The sequence below is a fragment of the Mixophyes fleayi genome, chromosome 4, assembly GCF_038048845.1.
Source record: "Mixophyes fleayi isolate aMixFle1 chromosome 4, aMixFle1.hap1, whole genome shotgun sequence".
Lineage (NCBI taxonomy): Eukaryota > Metazoa > Chordata > Amphibia > Anura > Limnodynastidae > Mixophyes > Mixophyes fleayi.
The window spans coordinates 183735082-183762247 of NC_134405.1; the positions used below are offsets into that span (position 1 = coordinate 183735082).

Sequence of the window (27166 nt, forward strand, 5' to 3'; positions counted from 1 at the left end):
CTGATTGTTGTGCCTTCTGGAACCCATTGTTCCAAAATTACGCCCTTGATATTGAAAAAAACAATGAGCATTGCTTTGAATTTTGACTTGCTTTGACAGTGCATTGAATTGTCTTTTGGTTTTAGAATCGTACTGGAAGATCCAGGTCTCATCACAAGTGATTACTTTATGAAACAGGTTTGGATCTGTGTCAAGTTGCTGCAGAATGTCAACACAAAATTCCTTGCGATGTTCTTTTTGCTCTGGTGTGAGAACCCTTGGGACCATCTTTGCATAAACTTTCGTCATGTTAAGATCCTCACGCAAAATTTTCCATACGGTGTCTTTGTTCATGTTCACGGATTTAGCTATCATTCAGGCATATTCAATTGTTAGCGAGTTTCGAAGTTCGAGTGCGTTGTCATTTTTTTGCTTTTTTTCCTTATTTTCGAGCGCGGAAACTTCTCCCGCAATTCTAAACTTTTTTTTTTTTTTACCGAAACGGTGTTATCGCGCTCCAACCGTTTGTCAATGTTAAAGTATAGGCTGGATGCGAACCCTTAGCGGAAAAAGCTATTCAATTGTTTTTTAACGCTGTGGGTGAAACAGGCAAATCTGCTGTTTTATCTCGCACCTCCTTGTTCTGCTCAAAGAAATTTTTTTTTTATTAAGTTAAGAAAAATATACATTAAACTGAAAAAATAGGTGTAAAAGTTCATAAAAATAACCTAAAAACTGAGAAGTACTTAAAAAAGTGTAATAATAATTAATAATTTTTGGAAAGTTCCCCCTTTAGAAAAAACCTAAAAATGTTTTTGTTTTTTTAAAAAACAAAATCGTTTGCTCCCCACTCTATTTAGTCTTAACCCTAGTGCTGGCAGGCTATTGATGTGTGAGTTAAAATCTTTGAAAAATTTGGGGTAGGGTTCCCCCTATTTTAATTGAACCAGCACTAGGCAAACCAGCCGGGGTGATAGGCACTATAGCAGGGAAGGGGGGGGGGGGGGGGAATGCAGTTTGGGTCCCACGGCCATAATGACTAAACACCCACAGACTGTTCAGAGCTGGCCTGGATTCCCTAGGGAGTGTGGTCCGCTGAAAAATGTAAGCGGGCCTCCCCCCTAGGGGCACCCAGCCCAGTGCCGATAGCACTAGGGCTCTTCCTACTACCCCTGGGCTGTGGGTAGTAGAGTAATAAATGGGGATTTTGTATGAAAAAAAACCCCAAAAAAATAAATTTTGATTTGTGGAACTGCATGTCCCAGCCAGCCATGTTGGCCTAAATAGTGTGGGCATGCTGCTACTTGTCTAACTACAAGCACCAGCGTACCCATGGCACCCAGGGCATGTTTGCACTTGTAGAACCACAAGTGCCAACATGCTCTTACACCCACGGCTGGCTGTGATCTGTAGTTCCACAAAGCAAAATGTTAAATAAAAGCACAACACCCTCATTCCAACCATAAATCTTTATTAAAAATAATAAAACCCCAAGAAATACAGTAAACACCCTCATGTACACCATAGATTTTTATTGAAAAAAACCCAAAACAAAATACTCACCATTGACGAAATCCTCAGTTTTATGATGCTTTACCTACACACACTCATTTACGCAAAGTCCCAAAAATTATTTGTACCTTCGAAGAAATGTCCGGCTTGCCCACTGTCCCACAAATATTTGTACCTTACAAATGTCCATGCTTGGCCAGTGTTCAAGAAATGTTTGTAAATGGCAAAAAATTTACCTCCTTGTAAAATCTTTTAATCTGATGTCCAGGGGGGGGCATTGTTGCTTGCAGTGCTGGGGCCCTTCTTGATTGCAGTGTGGGGGCCCATTCTCTTGTGCAGTGCTGGGGCCATTCTTGATTGCAGTGTGGGGGCCCATTCTCTTGTGCAGTGCTGGGGCCATTCTTGATTGCAGTGTAGGGGCCCAATCTCATTTGCAGTGCTGGGGCCCTTCTTGATTGCAATAATTTGCATTAATTTTTTATACTAAAATGACTGCCTTAACCACTCCTCATTTCAAACTCGCCAGGACCAATAATAGAGCGCGAGGGGGTGGATGCAATGTTAACAATTGAATTGAGCGGTTTTTTTTTTTTAAAACGAGCGCTCGAACAGGAAAAAACGAGCGCGGGTTTTTGGTTTTTTTTTTCGAGCGCGGGATTTTCACCCGTCTCGCTAACAATTGAATATGCCCCTTAGTTTTTTGAAGTGCAAGGTCGTCCAGGGCGTTCATCATCTTCGACATTCTTACGTCCCTCGCAAAATCTTTTGTGCCACTCAAACACAAAAATGGAAAAATAACATACCTTTTTCACAATTCAATAGACTCAAGCGTAATTGTAGTAATAATAGGGATTTTGAAGAACAACTTACAATATATTCTAACAGATTTAGGGAGAGAGGATATCCTAGTGAACTCATTGAGGAAGCCGCCGTTAAAATCAAAGGACGAGATCGATCTGAAACTCTTAATTATACTTTAAGAAATAAAGAAAATGAAATGGTTCCTTTCATAACAGAGTTTAACAAAAATGAGAACATCATTAGAACAACACTCAATAAGCATTGGGGCATTCTAAAGAGAGACCCAATTCTATCTAGGATCCTTCCGGAGAAACCAATGATAGTTTTTAGAAAGAACAGAAATTTGAAGGAAATATTGGCCCCGAGTTTACTATCTAATACATCGGGGTTGCAGAGAAAACAGGTCACCTTTCTCCCAGACAATGTAGGATCTTTTAGATGTAATCACTGTAACATTTGTAAATATCTCAATCCAGTGAAAACTCATTTCATGAATTTTAATAACAGTAGGAAATATGTCATCAAACAATGTATGGATTGTTTAACTTCCTCTGTTATTTACATGCTGGAATGCTCATGCCAGCTGAGATATATAGGAAAAACGAAACGCCCATTAAAAATCCGTATCCAGGAACATGTTCGCAATATTAAACATAGAATGGAGAGTCACTCTGTTTCTAGACACTTCTCCCAGGCACACAATGGAGACCCGAGTTGCCTTAGATTTTTGGCGCTGGAGAAGGTTTCACTGTCTGTCAGGGGAGGTGATCTCCAACAAAAACTCTCATGCCGCGAAATGTTCTGGATTTTTGAATTGGGTACACTAATTCCAGCAGGTTTAAATGAGAACTACGAAATAGCTCCTTTTTTATACTTGGGTATTATTATTTTTCTGCTACATTCTATTTTATGTTTATTAATCATTTATTTTCTCCTTAATATAAAGCTATGGTAATGACATCTTTTCTAGAAATTTTTTTTTAGACTACTATATATCTCACTCACATATATCCTCTGCCCAGATTCCACTTAGCTATTGTGGTTTATTGTGGTTGTAGGGACATGTTGGTACCATACTAGAATAGAGTGTGGTTTATATGTATAAACATTGTGAATGTTATTATGTCATGTAATAAGGCTATAGTATTTAAAATATCATCTGTTTACACAGTCTAGACAGCTTATTAAGTGTCTAGACACAGGATATAGTTAATTAATCTTTCATATGTTCATTTGTTTTCAAAGAACATATATCATAATAGGTAGGATTAAGTAATTGTGGTCTAGTGATGACCCGGAATTATATTTTATTATGTTTTATTTATTTGGCTTATTTGTGTATGTTGTTTCCGTTTTTTGGTTTCTTGTCTTTTGAATCTGTATCGATAAAGTTGTTCTGTGCTTCGGCGCATGCGCGTTGACGGACTCACGCTGCACACATATTAACTATATCAATAAAGTTGTTCCATTCTTTGGCGCATGCGTGTTGACGGGTTCATGTTGTGCATGTATCACCGTTGAATAGCGTAAATCCACATAGTACTGAATAAGGAAATTATATATTTTTGGGGGATCATCTTCATTCTATTCATGTTATTCATCTATTCAATCGACCATTTATATATCTAGTGGTTCACTTTCAAGTTTGCTTGTTTGTTCACTATATCTGCAGCAATAAAGCTATTCCTATGGTTCGCGCATGCGCGATGAGTTGCGGTCACCGCGCATGTGCTAATTAGCGTGGCTATGCTATAAATAGCTTCAATATTGTGTACATATGTATCTTATGCTCCTGATGAAGTCTTGAGTTGTGCAAGACGAAACGCGTTGAGCTGTATCCAGTGTGCTTTCCAGTACCTCATGTGAGTGCTTTTATTACATTTTATTAAAATTTTTATATGCATACCAAAATATCTTCCTTCTTTTAATCTCATGCATTTTCGCCATCTGGATGAGGTTGTGACTGTGAAGTCATTGGTGTTGCACATATTTTAATATTCTACAGAAGTGGGATACTCCATGACATCTGGTACGCAAATTTAGATATTTTTTGTTGCACTTATATGGGTGTCATCTAATTGATAATCTTGGGATACCAATCCCACACACCCCATAGGATTTTAGTGGATATTACCCTTACTATAATAATACAGAGTTATACTATGGTTGCTTTCTTTACATTCTGGTACTGATTGGTGGAGATCTGGAGGACTAGAAGTACAACAAAGACCACTCCACTATCTTCTACAAGACCCATCATTGTTTACCTCACAGTACGCATGTTATTGCTCTACTCCACGTTTTATATTTGATATATCACTGAGAGGCGCCCTGCTTGTTTTTCTGTTGCAATATATATATATATATATATATATATATATATATATATATATATATATATAAATATATCAGACAAAGATTATTCATAACCTGGTTAAAGGAACAATATAAAACAGTCTTTCCCTCTGCAAAACCCAGATAAGCTCACAAAATATGACATTGGTGCCCCTTTAAAAAGTAAAGTTAAAGGCCCACCGCCCACATAGTTTCACCCTTCAGCTTCTGCCCCAACTGCAGGGTTCACAGGCTCAGTTCATTCAAAGCCTGGAAATTCCAACTGCTTTTAGTTATGTTTGCTCTTGAAACCAATAAAACATACAGTTTGGTATAAAATTAGTTAAAATGAAATTCTGCTTTTAACACGAGTAACACATAGTACATGGAAAGCAAATAAAATACTTGCAAATATGTTTCAAGTAAGGGGTGTATGTCCCATGTTCTTAAAGCTTGAATCTTCTTTTTGTTATTGTTTGGCATAATACTGGAGATACTTTTCTTTTCCCATGATTCTCCATGATATGTTGCACATATTGAAAGATTATGAAGTTCTATAGAAATAGAAATACAAGAAAAAAAGATTAATTTGGAACATATTTTTCAAACCAAGGTTACCTTTTATTAAAATGTATTTTCCTACCCTTTATCTTACTGAATGTCATTAAAAATTACTTAGAAATTGAAATGTGTGTGTGTGTGTGTGTGTTGTCAAGTGTTCCCACTGTATTATTAGAAATAATACTAGCATTATAGAAATGCCAAACAAACTTAAAAATGTTATCTTCTTGATACAAATATATATATATATACTGGTCTGATGCAGTGTCACACTGGTGTACGCGGGGCCCACTAATAAAACCCACAGCGAGTGCACATGTAAAGTTGAAAGTTCTATATTGCATGTAACACACATTGTATACCATACTGTACATTCACAACAGTTTACAATATAAATCTAACTGCCTAATGATTTTTCCAAAACTTTTCTTTTATCAAATATACAATATATTTAGGGTTGACGCCCACCAGAGGATCATCTGATAAATTTAATGGCCAGTCCAAGTCTGCTGATAAATGCAATACCATCAGTAATTAGTAAAATGATAAACAAAAATGTAGATAGCATTTTAGATTTGTGGGCAGTATTCATGCACTAAGTATGTTTTCAGACCCAGTTTGTGAGTAAACTATGTAACCGGATCGCTCAATAAAGGGGATTTCCTCAATTCTGTTAGAAAGCGGAATGGCTCACAGGTAAACCCATTCTCACAGTTTTTTGGAGAAAGATGAAACACCACCGTTATTGTTAGTAAATATCTGCAACATTACTTTCCCATTGTAAACTATATCATATTTAAAATATTGTATTTAAAATGTTTAGTATTATTTTCATTTATTAATGTAATTATAGCACACTACCAAATATTACGTGGTTGTTATCTCTGGTATAAGAGTTTACGGCTTGAGTTCATATAACACAAGTGCTGTCGATGTTCTATGCTGACCTCTCAATATTCCCAATGTGTGGACCACTAAAGGGGTGCAGGTTATTGGAATGTAAGCATAACTTTGGAGGGGGGCTTATTTTGCACTTATTTTTGACTTTTACATTTTAGGTTATGCATATGACATAGTGCAGCTGGTAAGAAATGGGCTTATAGCCAGCCTCCCTCATACATTAACCCAACCCCACCACCAGCCTCCTTCTTGCATTAAACCAACGCCAGCACCAATCTCCCTCTTACATTAACCCAACCCCACCACCAGCCTCCCTCTTACATTAACCCATCCCCATCCCCAGCAATCCTCTTACATTAACCCAATCCCAGCACCACCCTCTCTCTTGCATTAACCCAATAGCACCACCAGCCTCCCTCATGCATTAACCCAACCCCACCACCAACCTCCTTCTTGCATTAAACCAACGCCAGCACCAATCTCCCTCTTACATTAACCCAACCCCACCACAAGACTACCTCTTACATTAACTAAATCCTACTACCAGCCTTCCTTTTACATCAACCCAACCCCACCACCAGCCTACCTCTTGCATCCACTCAACCCCACCGCCAGTCTCCCTCTAGCATTAACCCAACCCCACCGCCAGTCTCCCTCATGCATTAACCCAACCCCACCACCAACCTCCCTCTTGCATTAAACCAACGCCAGCACCAATCTCCATCTTACATTAACCTATCCCCACCCCCAGCCACCCTCTTGCATTAACCCAACCCCACCACCAGCCACCCTCTTACATTAACCCAACCCCACCACCAGCCTCCCTCTTACATTAACTAAACCCCACCACCAGCCTTCCTTTTACATTAACCCAACCCCACCACCAACCTCCTTCTTGCATTAAGCCAACACCAGCACCAATCAACCTCTTACATTAACCCAACCCCATCACCAGCCTCCTTCTTGCATTCACTCAACCCCACCGCCAGTCTCCCTCATGCATTAACCCAACCCCACCACCAGCCTCCGTCTTGCACTGATACCAACACCAAGCACTACAAAAAGGGAATGGATGGAGCTTAGCACCTATAAGAAGGGATTAGCATAGCAACCATGAAGGACTAACTTTAGCAAAACACCTGTGAGGGCAGGGGTGAACTTAATAATAAGGTTCTTGTTTTCAGTACTGGATGGTAAAAGAGAATCTGAGCACGGAAGAAGGAGTGCAGAGGAGTATAAAATGGATAGCAAATGTATGAGTAATTAACTATCATTTACATTTGTATTTATGTGCAAGTGCAGTGTCTGTATATGATGTCTGCATTAAAGGGAGAGAGCAGTCAGTTACTTATCAGACAGAAAGTTACTCATTTGCAGAGGGGCTGCTCTCTGTTTGGATAAATAAGAGGCCATTAGCCCCCTATGCTAATATAACCAATTCTCCCCCTGTACTATTGCCATACAATGAAATCATTAGTGCATTCAACAAACATAACTGTCTCACGTGCTACATTTTAGGTTTTTTAATATAGATAAAAATTGTTTTGCAAATATATATGATCATTTAATTGTTTTTATACTCATGTCTCAAATTCCTAATTCTAGAAAACTATACTTTTTTCCCAGTTTTGCACAAACCTTTAGACTTGATTCTTATACATAAATAGACCATTCCTACAGCAGATCATAAATGAGAAAAAAATCCATATATTACCTTCCTATTGTATGATGACAATATCGGAGAAAACATGACATTTGTTCTGCTTACCAGCAGATGGCATGCAAGAGCTTACAATAAACTTTTCAGAGGAAAAAACATTATTAATAGAGTCTGAATCATTCAGAAAAGTGCAACGGTGCAGGTCCAGCATTGCCAAATTCCAACATTCTGCTGAAAACTAAATTTCTTCATGGTGCTGGAAAGTCATCTCTACACTGATCTATCAAATATTCGTCCTACAATTTCATTTGTGTATGGTTGTATTGAAAAATGAGATTATAAATTAAGACTGAGATTATAAATCAGAACACAATTATTAGATTTGTATGGTGATTTACTTTTGTGTTGTTGTGTAGCACACATTATTGGTACACTTAATCGCACTGCTATGCTGCCTAGGACAACACATAATATAGTCTTCCAAAGAGTTCTTTTATCCTAAAATCAAGACAATGCATTTAATAGCTTTGTAGTAAGTGTTATGCCACCAGAAACAACAGCAAATGAAAAGGTGTTAAGAAATACTAATCATTATATCATGTTAAAAACTCTTAATTTAATTAAACATTAATGATTAGTGCAAATGGCGTCCATTTGCAAATAATGGCTGATACCACAATGGACAAGTAAAAATGAACTAGGGCTAAAAAAGATTCTGCAGGCACCCAGTAATCCAGGAGCTGCAAGTCAAATGCTCAATACTGACATCTTAAAAGTCTTAGGAGTAAGGAGCCTTAAGGAGTATTGCCGCGGCAAACTCCGCGGTAATACACACTCCATAGGGAACACACTGATTTGTCCAGCTCCCCCCATAGGAAGGAGCAAAACTTAGCTCCCCTGCTGTTGCGATTTGATTCACTAAACCATATGCATACCCAGCGGCGGAACTCTGCATTGCTGCGCCTCATAGCAAAGCTTGGGTAAAAGCTCAACATTGCACCCTCTACACCCATGGAAGTTCTGCCATTGTGTTTACCCATGAAAACAGGTGAAATGACTCAAAAATAGGCACAATGACCACAAAGGTAGAAAAACAACACTTGCACTGCTGGTTCAAAACACAAACTGGGAAATATAGTAAGCACATCTTGGTACAATTGATATTATTGCAGAAAGATGTCATTGCAGTTACCAGCATATGTTTTGATCGCTGCTTGCACTCAAAATGGCATGGCAGCTGCTGGCACACCTAAGAACAAGCAGTAGGATGGGGAATGGGGATTGAAAAGCATTGTAAAAAATACAATATGAATTGCATTTGAGCACAACGTATATTTTTCTATGGTTGGCACCTGTGCCTATTATTGGAATAAACACAAATATCCTAGCAGGGAAAATTGTTGGAGTTTCTTTGTTTTGTTACTATTTTTGACAAAGCCCTTGTACTAATTTGGGAACATTTAGAAAAGCTGGTGCATAACAAAATGTCATATAACCCATAGCCTGTAGTTAGACATCTATGTTCATCTTCTAAACAATACTAGAGAAATGACAGTTAGAATCCGAGTTTCAGAACCTTTTATATGTGTACCAGTTTTCAAAAATGCCCCTCATTAAAAATACAGGGGGCACTCTTATGCACAAGATGAATGTAACTAAACAATAGATAAATGCACAGATGTTGATATACAGGTAAACATTCAATCACCTGTTAATAATATAATCATTAATGAAAAATTGTAAAAAAAATATATAATTTTTTCCCAATTTTTTTTTTAAAAAAAATACATTTATCATGATATTATTAATGTCTACTGTACATAAAATGCATTTTTTCAGTTGCTCTTGATTTTAAGTACATGTTCTAGCATGCATACGCGACCATCATCACTGTCACTCGGCACTTACCTGACATGTAGATGGTGCAAATGATACGACTGAAACTCACACACCTTTGAGATGCCCAAATCCTGACTCGTATGCCCATTGTGTGTGCTCAAGCTTGACACGCACTTACTTAATAATAAGGTATGCTGCTTTTGCACTGTTTGTGTTTTTAAGAATTACATTTCTAGCCTTGTTGTGGTAGGTTATTAGTGGTTGATTCAAATCACTGATCAAATGTGTCTGTTACCCATACATAATCAGTGTATATTGGCTGCAAAGCTAGTATGGATGCATATATAGTGTGTTTGTTATAAGTGTATTAAGATTTATATTCTATGGGGGGTATTCAATTGTTCCAAAGTTCAAGCGCGGAAAAAATATTACCGTTAATACAGCAATCTCTCGCTGGATTTCAGCTCGCAGCTCCCTGAGCTGCGAGCTGAAATCCAGCGAGTAAATTACCGTATTAACGGTTTTTCCGCGCAGGACTACCATAATAACGGTAATCCTGCGCGGTCCGCAGGATTTTCGGCAATCCCGTGACAATTGAATATGCCCCTATAAGTCAGAGTTAAAAAGTAGTTAATAGGAGGCAAAGAGGAAGAGTAAACCCTACCTTAAATCACTGCAACAAGAGAACTAAATCCAACATTCTCATATGAGTTTCTGTTACCATCCACCTCATGTACTTGCTTTGTGAACTGCATGGATTAGATCATTGCAGAATTATTGAACCCATTGCTAACCATGTCTCTCATACTGCTATACAATATAGTCCTTAACTATTCTTGCTGTTCAAATCTCCAGCCTCCCTTCAGTCTCCTGTGAGTTCCTCCAACTCCTCTGCTTGCTTTTTTGCCCTTTATGCATCTCATCCAGTGTCTTCTTCCACCCTCTTCTCCCTTGGCCTTTGCAACACTGTCCTCTTTTTGTACCCATCTTATCTGTAGAACCAATCGCCTTTACCTACACCACCGCCCCTCTCTCCTACTTCACGTTTGGGTCTCTCAAAGCTCTATCATCAGGCCCTGCTGTTCTCACTCTACACTTCTCTGGGTGAGTTAATCATCTCCTTCAGTCTACAGTACCACCTCTATGCCAATGATAACCAGCTCTACCTGTCCTTCCTTGACTTCTCCTCTGCCCTCCTGTCGCGGATGTTCAACCATCTCTCTGCCATCTCCTCCTGGGTGTCACAACACATTGCCAAGCTAAATATAGATATAACCAAGCTTGCTGTCTACCATCCTTCTCGAGTTACCAACCCTGCCTCACTGTAGACATCACTACAATCTCCTCTCTCTCATTCATTCCCTACATCCAATTCCTCTTGCATTCCTGTTGTTTCCATTTCTGGGACATCTTCAGAATTCTTCCTCTGCCTTGATGCCCCCAAAGCAATAATCCACTCTTTCATCTGCTCTTACCCTCAATATTGCAATCTTCTCTTATCTGGTCTTCTCTTGATCCGCCTCTCTGCTCTTTAATATTTCCTTAATATTGCGGCAAGATTGATCTTTTTGTCACGGTGACCTACACCTGTCTTACCCTCACTGGCTCCCTTACCGATAGAATCCAATTCAAACTCCTCACTATAACCTACAAAGCTATTGCCCATTACTCTCCCTCTACACTACTCCATTCAGTCAATGAACACCTTTCCTCCCTTCTGATTACACTTTTCACTCCCGCCTGTAAGACTTTTTCCCCCACTGCTCCCCATTTCTGGAACAGCCTTCCTCATCCTCAATCAGACTCTTCCCCAGCCTCCAATGCTTCAAATACTCCCTCAAAACTCACTTGTTCACCATAGCCTACCAGACCAATGTCTAGTCACTCCCTACCTCCCCCCTCTTTCTTTCCCTCTGTGTCACCTTGTTCTTCCATTCTAACCGTTTCCCCTATTGTAATCTTTAACAAGCTATGAACCACATTTGTGTAAAAACAACTTTACTGTACTTGGCCAATGTTAGAATGCCTCTTCCCTCCCGATTCCTACCTGTCCAGGCAATGGCAGGCGTAAGTGTCAGAAGTCTGTTTATGCGTATGCCCCTTCCTGGAGATGCGCTGAGCAATTTCACGCAAGATACGCTACGCAATCTGGCACATGTCCACTCTGCATCAGCCTCATAGTTAACAGCTTGCATTTTTGTTTTGTATTGTATCATATCATAAAAACACTCCACTGATGATATGTTGCTGTAAGACAGTATACCTGGGAAGAGCACGGCCATTTCACAAATCTTGTCTTTCTTGCAAAGTAGCTGCTGCATTTGTGGCAGTATGTTAACCTGCAAAAAATGAATACTCCATGTTACAAAACTGCTCACAATCATTCTTCTTTCTCTACATGGTCTTTTATTTGCTGTTGAAGTTAGTATTTTATTATTATTGTTTATTTATTTTGTGCCACCAGTTCTGCGGCGCCTGACATAATTTAACAGGGCATAATATAAGGTGACATAGTATAACATGACGTAATATAGCATGATATAATATAACATGACGCAGTATAACATGATGTAACTGCCAAGACATAATATAACACAATAAGCAAAATATGAGAGAAGACGCAAAATGCTATGCATGGGGCGTGAAAAAGCTAATGACGGTGGGATATAAGGGTGGATGTATAAGAAGGAAGGGAGTGGACACAAGAGGATGGAGTTTAATTGAATTACTTCTTATTTCTTGTACAAACTAACATATATATTTGTATATGAGTTGTGTGCATTGTAAAATGTAAATATTGTTTTGTTATGCATTATTATTATTTTGCAGCAAGATATAGGGCATTTTTTTTTATGTTAATTCACTTTATTTTGTTGCCCCTAAAACTTACTGTATGACACTACTTTGCCCTGTTGCTTTCTATTAGGCACACCCCTGGGTTAACCATGCAAATCTGTTTTAGTTTCAGCTAATCCTTTACATTTTTATTGGTATGAAATAGCAAACATAAAACCTTTGTGACAAAAATGTGCATATTTCTAATTGTATTGTCTTTTGTGTATTTGTTTTTATTTTTCTTCCGTTGAGTTTAAGAGAAGAAGTATGTTGGTCAGAAAGGGTAAAGTGCTGTGGTGTTATCAGGGGTTGATCAGCCCACGCAACATATTGAAAGCAAATCTCCCTATTGAAATTGAGACAGAGTTTGTGTTTTTCCCCTAGTGTAGACAAGTCAACATAATGGGCCTAATTCATCAAGGAACGCAAATGCTAATATCTGCCGTATTTTGTGTTAAATTGCTCTGTGTATGCCCAGAAATGAACTATATGTCAATTCATCTATGAGTGCAAAGGACCCTTACTACAACCTATGATTTCAGGGGCAGACGGGTGAAGGGATTTGGCGTATGCATGTAGTCAATGTACAGTAAGAGAGTGCCAAGCACAATCGCATGCAACAAGGTCTGATTCAAGCTTTGGGCATCTCTAAGGTACGTGTTTTTCTGTCACATCACTTGGATCATATCCAGGTTGGGTGTAAGTGAAGATTACTAGTGATTTAATATGACCTTGCAACCAACAAATTTCAAATAAAAAAACAAATAGACAATATTTTGGTAAAAAAAGTGAAAATAAAAAACCTACAATAACCCGGTTGCATAAGTATACAAATCCCTAATCTAATATTTTGAGGAGGTGCCTCTTTTTGCTTAGTGTAGCAATGGGTGTTTTTGAATAAGTAAATTAAAATTGCACACATGGGGGTAAATCTATCAAGCTGCAGGTTTGAAAAAATGGAGCTGTTGCCTATAGCAACCAATCAAATTCTAGTTATCATTTATTTAGTACATTCTACAAAATGACCACTAGAATCTGATTGTTTGCTATAGCCCACTTTTTTCCAATTTTCAAACCTGCAGCTTGATAAATTTACCCCCTGGACTGCAATTCTATCCCACTCTTCCCTTCAAAAAAGCTCAAAGTCAATCATACACAGCCCTCATTAGATAATTCCATGGGTTTTCAATGGGAGTCAGGTCTGGGCTCTGAATGGGCCATTCTGAGACTTTGAACTTCCTTTTAAGAAGCCATTCTTTGCTTGACTTGGATGTGTGCTTTGGATTGTTATCATGTTCTAAGCTGAAATGTATTGTTATCTTTCTGACAGAGGCTAGCATGCAACATATCTTGATATTTGGAGCTATTTATTATGATCTCTATCCTGACAAGAGTTCATCTACCAGCTGAAAAAAAAGCAGCCCCAAAGCATGATACTGTTACCACCATGTTTTGCTGTAGGTATGGTGATCTTTAGGTGATGGTCTTTGCACCAAACATATCTTTTAGAATTAATACCAAACAGTTCAACCATGGTCTCGTCAGACCATAAGACATTTTCCCACATGGCTTGGTGTGATTGAATGTATCTTTTTGCAAAATTTAGATGGGCTTGAGTGTTCTTTTTTGGTAGAAATAGTTTTGTGTTGCTACCCTTTCCCATAGCCCAGCCCAAATCGGAGTTGTCATGCAGGGAGTAACCAGTATCTGACAAAAGTTCCTGCAGCCCCTTTAATACTGCCAAAGCCCTCTTAGTAGCCTCCCTGGTGAGTTTTCTCCTTGTCCTCTCATCAACTTTAGAGAGACATCCTAATCTTGGCAATATCCTTGTTGTGCCAGATTTTCTCCACTTACTGATGGTAGTCTTCATAGTATTGCATGGTACATGTAATACCTTTGACATTGCTTTATAACTTTCTCCTGATTGGTATCTTTCAACAATGAGATCCCATAGATGTTTTGAAAGCTCCTTGTGGATCATGTCTACCCCAGTAGACTGCAACCCAGAACACTGCAAGAAAATCCTACATGAACAGATGATCTTTATTTGGGGTTGACCATAATCACTTTCATTGCTGACAAGTGTATACTAATTACCTTTGAACATGAGTTTGAATGTAATTAACTCTAGCCAAAGCTACAGCCTTTCTCTTGAAGGTTCTGTAAAATTTGGGAGTCTCTTGGATATTCCAGGAGTGTAGGTACACTTAAGCAACCAGGATCTTGTAGGTGTTTTATTTAAAAATTGTCTATTTTTTTTACTTAAATTATTTTGTATCCAAGGTCACCGTAAATGTAGAAAAAGGTCTGATAAAATGTATCTTGATTTCAGTTTTACATTACAAAGATCAATAAGAATGTGTAGACATTTTATACCCACTGTATATCCTAGACACATTTGTATTGATGACATCTGAGATGTGATAAACAAAAGTTGCATCTAGATAAAAACTGTTAGTGTTTGGTACATTTTAGTTTAGTACATTTAGTACATCTTCTGGCTTGGGGTACAGTGTGTAATATCTCCAACCACGAGAGACTTGCATTTCTGGAACAGAGGAACTCCAAGCATTTCTTAGCTAATGAGGAGGGAAAAGCTGTGATGATGGTACAGTGACAGAAGACAGTATGACTTTCAAATCTTTTAGTCTGTGTTACTTATTCCGTGGTCATGACCTTTCAGATAAGGAAAGGTTATTTACAACCAGACTGTCAGTTGTTGATGCCAGAAGCTGTACTAATGATGGCAGAGCCAGTAGTTCTCACAGAGGGCCTCATTAAGAGTCAGGAGTAAATCTAGCTAGAAGGAACAGTTTTACACATTGACAAAACCATGTTGAGCTGCAGGGGGCAAATTTGAAATGTGCACAGATTTAGAGTTTGGAGGAGGAGGCTCCTAGCTCAACTCTCAATCTCAGTGTGCGTACCTAGTGTTAGTGTGCTAAATACAAAAGTAAGCATTATTTTTTTGCATGTATCTCTCGCATTGCATCATGATTTATCCAGGTGCAAATTTACACCCTATTAGCGGATTTACTTCTAACTTGATGTCAGGTATTGAGATGGGAAATGGTGCTGAGTAAAACTGACTTATTGATCACTGCACTGTTCTCCAGCATTTTTATTAATAATTTGTGTTGACGAAACTTAACAGTCCCCAAGTCAGTTTCATACTCATAAACACATTACTTAGGTTTTCAGATTTTTAAGAATGGGTTAATTATTTGTTTCTGGTATACTTGTTGCTACTTAGTACGAGCAGCATTCACATTTCTTAAATAGGATTTATGTGGATGGTGAGCTGCATGCTTATTCCAGCAAGGTCATACAAACAGAAGTTGGATCACCTTTTGAGATTAATATATAGCAATTGCCTTTTGACTTGATTTGGAGTTGATTGCAGTAGGTGATTTAAAAACCTCCCAGCAATCCAGATTTGGCCATGCCAAAGTTTCACCTAGGCCACAAAATGAGTTGCCCAGGTATGCCTCCAATCCATCCAGCCATGCCCATAATTTGCCTGATCACTAGCGTTTTGCTCGGTGATCCTCATGTTTAAATGAGCAAAAAAAAAAAACCTGACTGGTCAAGCTGTAAGTGTACTTTCATACATATGGGTTCACCGTGCTTTCTCAAAGTGCAAGCAGGCTGGTAGACAGGCCTAGTCTCAAAAGCCTAGCCTTATTGCATGCAATACAAAGCTCACTCCTAAGTGTACCATGTGAATCAATGTAAGTTAAAAAAATACAGACCAACAAGAAATATTAAAGAATATTTTTCATGCTAATATATGTTACAGTGCTTTTGTAATTACTTTCACATTATGATCAATAGCTTTTCAAACTATAGAAGTCAAACCACCCAGGTTGATGACACAGAGGTAGAGGAGGGGATATATTTAGTGTGATACATATCTGTTCAAAAGCAAATAAATTCTCCTATTTCCAGGTAATATTAGTTGTTCTACTAAGGAATGTAACTAACCATTAATTATAAGACACCACCTACTAAATAGGTGCACGTCCCCTAATGTACTCATTTAGAGGAGACCCCCATGCTTACCAAAACGCAGTCACTCACTACCAGTGCTGACAGCTGGAAAAGCAGATGGCTGTCAGTGAGAATTGGTAAGACCTGGAAAACTTCCACTCAGTAAGTAAATGGTGAATGTAGTTCCTGAGTGGACAGAAGAAGCATCCGCTCTATTCAGGAGGGGTATTTACTACACATATTCCATTCTATCTACCTGTCAATGCTGCAGAATTTGAGGTAGCATTTTATTAATGGTAGAAGGGAAGAAGATACCTCACCAAAGGGGTACATGGGGTATGTAAGGTGATGTATGCTTAATTAGCAGGAATTGTAAAAAAGTGTTTAACCCCTTTAAATACCTATTCTGTTGGGGTTTCCTTGCTACCAACCCAGCCCAGCCCACAGTGTGCCTCTTGTGGTTTTGAGTGGTAGCAGGAGAGTGAGTGGGAGGGAAGCTGGTTACAAGCTAGGTCACATGGACTGGATCCAGACAAAAAAAAATGTTGTTTTCTTTAATTGTTTTCAATCAAAACATATCAAAATCCCCTCACTGAGTTCCCTTACAGAATGCCACCTGAAGCTCAATAACTGTGCTTTATGGCAGGAACACCATTGTCTACAGTCATGTTGATTTAATAAACGGGGATAGCCAGATGAAAGTAAGTGAGGCATGGTTTTACACATAGTACATATGGGACTGGAAAACTATCACAGTCTAGTCATAACATTTATGTACCTTGTACACAAATACTTGATAGCTTATTTGTACACTGATATTTGTGTGCTACATGAAAAAACAGTCAGTATTAAACTTATGTGCAAAACAGAATATTAATTTGCACCCCTTGTATTGTAACATGGTTTTGTCCAGGAGACTGAAATAAGAAGTTTCTCAAGTTAAGATCCTTAATGAATCAGGCCTGTGATGCATAAGTGGAGACCAGTTACAAAGGATTCTTATGTTTTACTGTATTTTTATATAAGATAGACAAAAAGACTGTGATAGACTGTGTCAGTCGTAAACTTTGGCACTCTTTATATTTAGTTTAAGACTTAAAAATATATTTGCTCTGGTCCCACTGTGACAGAACAGTTGAGGATACATTCAAAATGTCAGAGTAAAATTATACAGCCCCATCACTGACATAGATGTGAAAATCCTAAAACAAAATTTCTGATCTCACTGTAGGGAATGAAAATGAATTATTTTTAATGATTTAACTCGACAATAACACATCTGCCTTTCTGTCCTGTGACTAGAAGTCATGGAATTATTCTCATAAGACACACTGTCCTAACATTGATTTTCTTATGAATCATTCTATTATAAACATAAAATTACCATGTTACGATTACTGGTGATTTGAGGCTCATGTGCTAGGGTGACGGAGAACAAAATAATCTACTGTATCTATTTTCTCAGCTTAAAAAAATAATCCATTAATTCTGAGGACTGTACCACCCTCCCTCCACATCCCATACTGCAAAATCCAAGAACATGTATTAAAAAATAAATAAAATGACTGATCTATTTTAAGCAAAAAAATTAGTTGGTTGGCAGAAATCCAACTATGTTTCCACATCATACCACAATTTTTATAAGACAACATGTTCCCTTATAGCAACCAATCAGATTCTAGCTATCATTTTGTAGAATGTACTAAATAAATGATAGCTAGAATCTGATTGGTTTTTCAAACCCGCCGGAAAACTCTCAGCTTGATACATTTACCCCCATGTCTATATTTTGATGGCACAGAGCAGATATTTGCCAAGTGTCCAGACTAATTGTAACAGGACAGGGTCAGTGGATTTCTGGGATCACTAGGAATCAAGGAAATGGAAGCTGCTAAGGAAAGAAGAGTGTGTGGAAGACGGCACTCCCTAAATCCTCTCACTCTAAGAGTAACCATGTCTGCTCATTGCCCTGGTATCCACAAGACAGAGATAACTTTCTCTTCACTGCAAAATTGACCAAGAAATGGTTTGAAAACATTTCTAAAATGTCTGGAATTCATAAAACAAACATCTATTCTTCCCGTGAAGCGCTGGCTATATAAAGTTCTAAAATTGTGTATTCACCATTCACCTTGAGGCACTGCTTTTCAGCCTTCAGTCCCTATTCAAGTATCAGCAAAGCTATTTATTTTCTATTAGTCAAACCATTTTATGTCACAAAGACAATAGTATTCCCAATACGCCTTGTACATGGAATGCATATATTAAATTCCACTGTTGTCTGTTTTTTTCTTTATTTATTTAAACAGGCTACGTGCAACACTTTGTTCTGTTATGTCAAAGTTTCTTATGCCATCAATAACATCAAGCTACAGCCAATTATAATAGACCCCACCCTACCACTATGCTATGCATGCCCCAACGTTATTATAATGTGGTAGAGTGGTCAAACTGGAAATTTAGAAGTGGCTGTATGGAAAATGTAAGTGAATGGAATTTTATAGTTTCACAATGATAGCAGTAGGTGAAGTAGCAGTATGGCACACCACTGTATACCCGCCCACTTCGACCACTGATGATAGATATATCACACATGATAACAAGGCAAAAACAATGCCTTTAAATGACATATATATCACCATATTTTATCTTGTTAAAATAGCTGAGAGATACTGGCCCTGTAAGCGTTAACTACGTTGGCAGGCCAGTCTCAAGGTGTATGCGAATGACTGATATGACTAGTCAGCTCAAGCATGGGCTTTTAGTTCCACTTAGTAAAAACATACTTAAAAGCAGATAAAATGGAATTTAAAAAAAAAAAAAAAATACATTTTCAAAATATTACCTATTAAAAATATGCTTTATTCTAAGAATAAAGCATTTTTTCATTGATTTTCTTCTGCTATTGCCATCCTGAGATGGTTATAATAGAAGACAGATTGCTGTGGTACTTGTAACCGCTTGCTAAATAGGCTTCCTCATTTGCATGAGGAAGCTTTCGCCGACAAGACTCGGCGAATCTCGCCCCCAACGAGACCTGGTGGAGGCTGCCGTCGGAGGTGACCCCTTGAGGAACCCTATTTTTGCCAAAAACACCAGTTTTCATCGAAGATAGGGCTTTTCACCCTATAATAAATAGACCTCATAGTAAGCACTATAAACTATAAACAGTTAGTAACATCATAATAGAAACTATGTAAAGCCTGGTAGTATATATATTATGTATAATAATATTTATATTTCCATTGTGTATATATATATATATATATATATATATATATATATATATATATATATATATATATATATATAAAAAGATAATATAAAGATAGTATAACTTCAATTACATTTATGTAACCAACACCTTAGATGTTTTCAATTAGCTTACAACAGAGTAATACATTTCAGATTTTCATTATCCCCAGCGCTTCACTGAAACAATCCTAATCAAAACATTACAAATAGTTTCCAGAAATAGAAAGCTGGTACCTCTATAGCTGAATTTAAAACAGACTGAACTGTACAGTGTGTATTTCTGACACCAGATACTGAATTCCCAGAATAGACTTATAGAACCAGGCTAATCATTGCCTTTGCCTATAGGCACCCTCCGTTCCCTTACAGCTGAATTTTCTCACCAGTACACAGTTGTAGAGGCTTATTCTGACACCATTACAGGGGACAGTATAAAAATATAAATGCAAATACTCACATCAGGCAGAAAGAGAACCAGAACAGGCAGTTAAACAGATCCACAGTGAAAGGTAATGGCACGTATCAAGGGCAGTGAGGTGTACAGCTGCCATCAAAATGCTCCCTAGAAGCTGGGGCTCTTCAGCCGGTTCAGTTGTAGAGTGGTTATGTATAGTTGTAAGTGTCCATAATAACAGAGTGGCTGGCAAGTGATAGCTGCATGGAGCAATGGCGGAGTTTAAAAATATGTTCATGAAAGCAATAAAATGTATGTTTAAAAATTATATACATATAACATACTAAGTCAGTGATGGGCAACCTGATACACTTTGTGGGGCAGCATGGTGTGGCCCTTTAACCTTTATAGGGGCCTCACATTAACTTTAATCTCAGTAATAAGTTAAAACAATACATTTAATCAAAGAAATAGACACCTATCTGTAATAATATATCATCAGGCACTTTACACAAGTGTTACAAGCTAAAACAAACAAATCTGACAGTAAAGCAGGAAGGAGCTGGAAAGGCTCGGAGGGCTACCTGTTGGCCATCACTGTATTAGGTTGATTTGGGCTGTCAGTTGAGTAAAAAACAGCATCTTGGCAAAAAGCAAACAATATTGTGTCAGCTGTGCATATAAATAACATAGGGGCAAAATAGGATATGGAGATACACAGGCAGTCTAAGAATGTAAATGGGGACAATTTTTATCCCTTACATATTACAGACAATTGACTAAACAGCACGTAATCTCCGCTGCCCTGCCAGTGCTGATCAGAGTGTGATCAGCACTGGAAGGGCAGCGGACAGGAATCCTCATGGGTTGTACCAGGGGTCCTGTGGCGCTCCAATGTGATTGGCTGCTGGGAAAGTATATTTCCCAGTAGCTGGAGAGATAGGAAGTGATGAATGAGGAGAGGATAAATGCTGCTGCGGGCCACCACAACTCTCTCACTGGTGGGACCAGCAATGAGGAAAGTAGCAAAGTGAGTGCTTTTAAAAGATCTCAGGCCAGCCACTGCAGTCACATTACAACATATATACCTACACCGTGCAACAAGAGAGCCCACGATCTGAGGGAAATAACAGATTTTGATGAATGTTGTATGCAAATGTATGCAACTGAGATTTCTGCAGTTGTATGTACAAGTAGAAATAGCAGCTCCTTTGCTGGTTATAGCAGTGTGCTGGGGGACTTCTTTCTCTGTGTTTTGTTCCTTCTAGGATAACCCCACCCATTCAAGCACCTGTTATAAACCTATAAACTGATTGAGCAACTTCTATTTCTTTATTGTTTGTTTGAGAGGCATGTTGGTATCAGTAGCTGATGGGGAGTGCCGTTGCTGTATTGCCCTTTTGAGTTTTTTGGGGTACTTCTTGGTAAGTTAGCTCTCAAACTAAAAACACAAATGTATGGCCCAAATATATGGGACTCTCATAGTTTAGAGTTAGGACCACCCTATTAGCAGAACCGCCATGGAGTGGCAGGTGGCTTTCCATACATGTGCAAATCTGTGCAACTGAGGTTTCTGCACTTTTATGTACAAGCAGCAATAGCAGCTCCTTTGCTGGGTATAGCAGTGTGCTGGGGGATTTCTTTATCTATGTTTGTTCCTTTCAGGATAACCCCACCCTTTCAAGCACTTGCTATGAACCTATAAATTGATTGAGCAACTTTAATTTCTGTATTGAATGTCGTGTGAGCAGAGAGGACTACAATCAAGTGGAGAAAGGATCAAGTGAAAAGAAGCTCAGAGGCCTCTGGCGTTCATTCGTTAGTCAAGAGGGTAAGAGTATTCATTTTCGTCACCTTGATTGTCATATTGAAAACAATACTAAGCAAAGTTAAGTACATTCTAGACACTGTGACAGGAGTCATAAAAATAATTTTTAGCATACTGTCATATAAGTAAAACATCTGTGCAGCTGAGTCTGGATCTCTTATTTGATGGATTTTAGAGGCTTTGTCCCCTTACAGCTGACCAATGCTTCAACTGATGCCTGCTCAGCCATATAAGTTTACTGTCCCGGTTATTTGCATCCACTACCTGCTGTGAGAAGACCATTGGTGAGTGACTTTTCAATTAATATTCCACACCCCAAAGCAGGTCTGTTCAGGGCTAATAAGCATCAGGGGCCTAATTCATTAAGGAACTTAAATTAAGAAGTTTCTTTTTTAAGTCTCCTGGACAAAACCATGTTACAATGCAAGGGGTGAAAACTAGTATTATGTTTTGCACATAAGTTAAATACTGACTGTTTTTTCATGTAGCACACAAATATCAACTTTAAATTTCAGTGTACAAATAAGCTATCAAGTATTTGTGTGCTACATGAAAAAACAGACAGTATTTAACTTATGTGCAAAACAGAATACTAGTTTTCACCCCTTGCATTGTAACATGGTTTTGTCCAGGAGACTTAAATAAGAAACTTTTTAATTTAAGTTCCTTAATGAATCAGGCTCCAGGTATTTATCTATAGATTTGAACATAATATAATTCTACTGTACTGTAGTTTAAGTACTACTCTTCAAGAAAATGTAACTTACATTAAAGAAAATAAAAGAATATGAAAATTACATCTAGCATACAGAACAAAAGTGATACTGCACAGTTGTCCAAATATACAGAATATTAACTGCAATTAGTGTACACAAGGAGTGACAAGCAGTCCAATATGTTAAAGGTATTACGTCAGGGCCTCTTTTTGCAGGATGATGCACCCTGCCACACTGCAAAAAAAAATGATCAGGAATGGTTTGAGGAACATGACAAAGAGTTCAAGTTGTTGACTTAGCCTACAAATTCCCCATATCTCAACACAGTCAAGCATCTGTGGGATGTGCTGGAAAAGCAAGGCCAAGCCAAGGAGGCCTCACCTCACAGGACTTAAATGATCTACTGCTAACCTCTTGGTGCCAGATACCACAGGACACCTTCAGAGGTCTTGTGAAGTCCATGCCTTAACGGGTCAGAGCTGTTTTGGCTGCACAAGGGGGATCTACACAATATTAGGCATGTGCCTTTAATGTAATGGCTGTTTAGCGTGTGTGTATATATATATATATATATATATATATATATATATAGGCTGCAGGCCCTTTTCCCCCTGAGCATTCTCACCAACTTTTCCCCACTTTCTCCATTCCTCTCATCCACAGACCCTTCTCCCCTCTTTCTCTGTCACATTTTTCACATCCCCCTTTCTCTCTATGCTTCCGCTATTCCCCTACTATTTATCCCCCCAAACTTTCCATTTTCTCTCTCTCAGATCCTCTCTCACATTTCTCTCTCTCTCTCTCCCCACCTCTCTAGGCTGTACATCTCTACTATACCTCCCAACTAATTTAGGTGGGACATTCCCGATTTCAGGGCCCTGTCCCTCCATCCCGAATGGAAAAGCTTTGTTCCATGAGAGGGAAATTTGTAAGGTATTTGTCATTAACCGCTGCTCTGCATGGCAGAGCGCCGGTGAACAGGTGCCATGCGCACGGCATTAGATGTGTTTAGAGGAGAGGAGAGGTATTAGCATCCAGCCCACTGGAGTCACAGTTCGCGGGGTGGCCAGGACATCATGTGATGACATTGCGCCGCTTCACATTCCCATGCTATCTGTCTGGACCAATATGCAAAAAGTGGAACCTAACCTAATGAATCAAACTCTATTTGCCTGTAGACTGTAAGCTTGCGAGCAGGGTACTCTTACCGCTTTGTCTGTTAGCAACTAGTTTAGTGCTTTTACTGTGTTTGCTCTCTATTGTGAATAACTACAGAACATTCTGGCGTTATATAAATGTTAACAACAGTAATAATAATAATAATAATAATCATGTTAGTGGCATAGCTGTAATTCCTGGCAGTGTAGAAGGAGCAGCGGGTGTCTGGGTGGTTAGCCTGCCTTCTCGGGAGGTCTCAGAATAGTCTCCAAGAACTTCCTGGGAGAGTAGGAAACTATGTGTGACATTATTAAGAGCAAAATGTGTAGCAAAATTTTTTTTTTATTATTATTACTATTGCAGTACCATGTTAGCCAGAAAAATCTATGTGATGTTAAATACTTTTGTGTCAAAAAAGACAAAAGTATTATAGGAGTGATACCTTTATTGGCTAACCAAAAAAAAAGGGTTATATTTGCTAGATTTCAGAGCACAGAGGCCCCTTCATCAGGCAAGTTTACAAATGAATGACTGAGGAAAAGGCACATTTAAGAGCTGTTACATCAAGTTTTTACAGGGGGGGGGGGTACATCATTAAGATAAGCTAAAGTAATAAAACAAAGGTTTCTGTTACAGATGAAAGAGTAAAAGTCCTACAATTTTAGAGATCTGGAGTCACTTTGCTGTGGGGTGTGAAGTGTGTCCATGTAGTGAGTCATACGTCCAGGTGTTAGATTGAGCCCTTGAGTTAATGACTGGAATGTTCTTATCAGTTTGAATTCCCATATTTTTCTCTCCCTGTCATTTTTAAAAAAGACCTTTTAGTATTAAGATTTTTAAATCTATCATACTGTGTCCTGGTCCAGAGAAGTGTTTACCCACGAGGGTGTCCAGAGACTTCCTTATTGTGTGTCTGTGTAGACACACACCAAGTGAACATAATTTGTTACTCCTGATATACACCTAGCATTTGCGCCAGGTGTAAGTCAGGAGTAACAACTGTGTACACTTATGTCCATGATAGCATAGAGAAGCATAAGAGATGTGGCTTGACAGTGACAGTAGCAAATGCTAAACTCACATTACACTGGCCACAATATAATAATGTAATGAAGTGTTATATACACAGGGGCAAACGCAGGATTTGTAGAGGGGGGTTTCCACACCACGCCACCAGTGGGCGTGACCAGAATGCATGGGGGCATGCCTATAATATTAGACAGTGCTTGGCTGCTCTCCAACTCTTCCTATCCCTTTAATATACATGCGCAATGCTGCATGCACCATGTGAAGCAGGGCCAGGGACCAGCCACCTCAATTATACATTGCCACAGGCTTGGTGGGGGTTTCCAGGCACTAGGAAACCCCCCTTGGTTTGCCTATGATACACACACATTAATAAAAAATCACATTTATCATATAAAAAGTAATTAAATATAAACATCTGTTGTCTTCCCATTTAAAAATTAAATGGTAACCTTATTTCCTGCCAGATTCCAAATACCAATAAATGGCCACGACTTCATATAACATAGCAGTTACACTAATGATTTAAGAACTATCTGCTAGATCTGCAATCAGCCATTCAGTAGCAGTCAGTAGCAGCTAGCGAGTTCTGCCGATCACCATCGTTACCATTGTGTCTCAATGTGCCAGCCATCCCACAAGAGATACGCCTCCTGACAGGTGGAACTGCATCAAGGTCTGAGATGCAATTACATGACCATGCGCTTGCCACCTATACGTTACATTTTACTAACCTCCTCCTCCCCTAGCTGGAACATTGGGGTGCAGCCATTTTTAGATTGTTTCCTCTTCACAGCCCCAGCCACAAACTAGAGTTGTGTGATGTAATGAGCAGGGGCAAACGCAGGATTCGAGAAGGGAGGTTTCCACGCCACCATACCAGTGGGTGTGTCCAGCATGTGTAGGGGCGTGGCTACAAACACACACCGTGTCAAACACACAGACATGTAAACTGCCACATACACAGATAAGCACAGACACACACATACACAAACACACACAGGATCAAACACATAGACATGTAAACTGTCCCATACATAGACAAGCACAGACTCACATATACACAAACACACAGACATGTAAACTGCCACATACACAGATAAGCACAGACATACAAAAACACACAGGATCAAACACACAGACATGTAAACTGTCATATACACAGATAAACACAAACACACAGACATGTAAGCTGTCATATACAGAGACTCACACACATACACACACACACATTCTTACCTTCTTCTGCTGCCTCCTGCATAACACCCATGCTGGCCATGTGGGAGGAAGGGGCGGGGCCAATCTGCCGGCAGAGAGCTGTGGTCACACAACAGGGGACTGACTGGGAGACAATCGCATGCTGCAAGCAGTAGTGGCTGGTCCCGGAAGAGGGGCCAGCCACTGTAATCATACCGCACCCCACATAGGTTTGGGGTTTCTGGGGACTAGGAAACCCCCCTGGGTTCGCCCCTGGTGAGGAAGGGGGGTGAGCAGATGGACCAATCAGATGCCGCAGGCAAGAGGTGAGGCCCTGGGAAAAATTGTTGTTTTTCGAAGGAAAACAACAGCACAGTGGCTTAGTGGTTAGCATGTCTGCCTCACAGCACTAGGGTCATGAGTTCGATTCCCGACCATGGCCTTATCTGTGTGGAGTTTGTATCTTCTCCCTGTGTTTGCGTGGGTTTCCTCCGGGTGCTCCGGTTTCCTCCCACACTCAAAAAAAACATACTGGTAGGTTAATTGGCTGCAATAAAAAAAAAAAATTGATCCTAGTCTCTCCCTCTTTGTCTGTCTGTCTCCCTCTCTGTCTGTCTGTGTGTGAGTGTGTGTCTATAGTAGGGAATTTAGACTGTAATCTCCAATGGGGCTGGGACTGATGTGAATGAGTTCTCTGTACAGCGCTGCAGAATTAGTGGCGCTATATAAATAAATGATGACGATGATATTGAGTAGCCACCAGTGCTCTGACTAATGGAGGAAGGAGGTTAGTAACATGTAAATTGTACGTGGTAGTGCAATTTCAAAGGACAAAACAGGCATATGTTATATCTAACAGTTATTTTAAGAACTACAGGATTTGAGTACTAGGATAGCTTAGTCTGTAGTATGTGAGGTCAATCTATGTTAATTAATTATGCAGAAACATTATATAGTAACTGGTTTGACTAGTTTTGACCAGCTAAAATATCATCATACTAGTGCATACTTGTAGTCTCATGTTTATAAAAACAATGCAATAAAAGAAAGATAAGACAATTTATTATTTCCATTCTGATTGGATCTTTGGCCACTGCTAAATAAAGCTGGGTACACACTACAGAAATTTCAACCAACTTTTTATGCCGAGCGATTTTACATGCGATCGATGGTCTGATCGC

The 27166-nt window shown here is 39.0% G+C and overlaps 1 protein-coding gene across 1 annotated transcript in view; it reads right to left on the bottom strand.

The window, feature by feature from the left end:
* The window catches only part of CPED1 (cadherin like and PC-esterase domain containing 1), a 270907-nt gene that overhangs the window by 191315 nt on the left and 52426 nt on the right, over positions 1 to 27166 (bottom strand). Inside the window, exons 4-5 of the mRNA XM_075208962.1 lie at positions 11850 to 11925; positions 5036 to 5180 (exon numbers count right to left, since the gene is read on the bottom strand). Coding sequence (XP_075065063.1) covers positions 5036 to 5180; positions 11850 to 11925 — 221 coding nt within the window. The remainder of the gene's footprint in view (positions 1 to 5035; positions 5181 to 11849; positions 11926 to 27166) is intronic.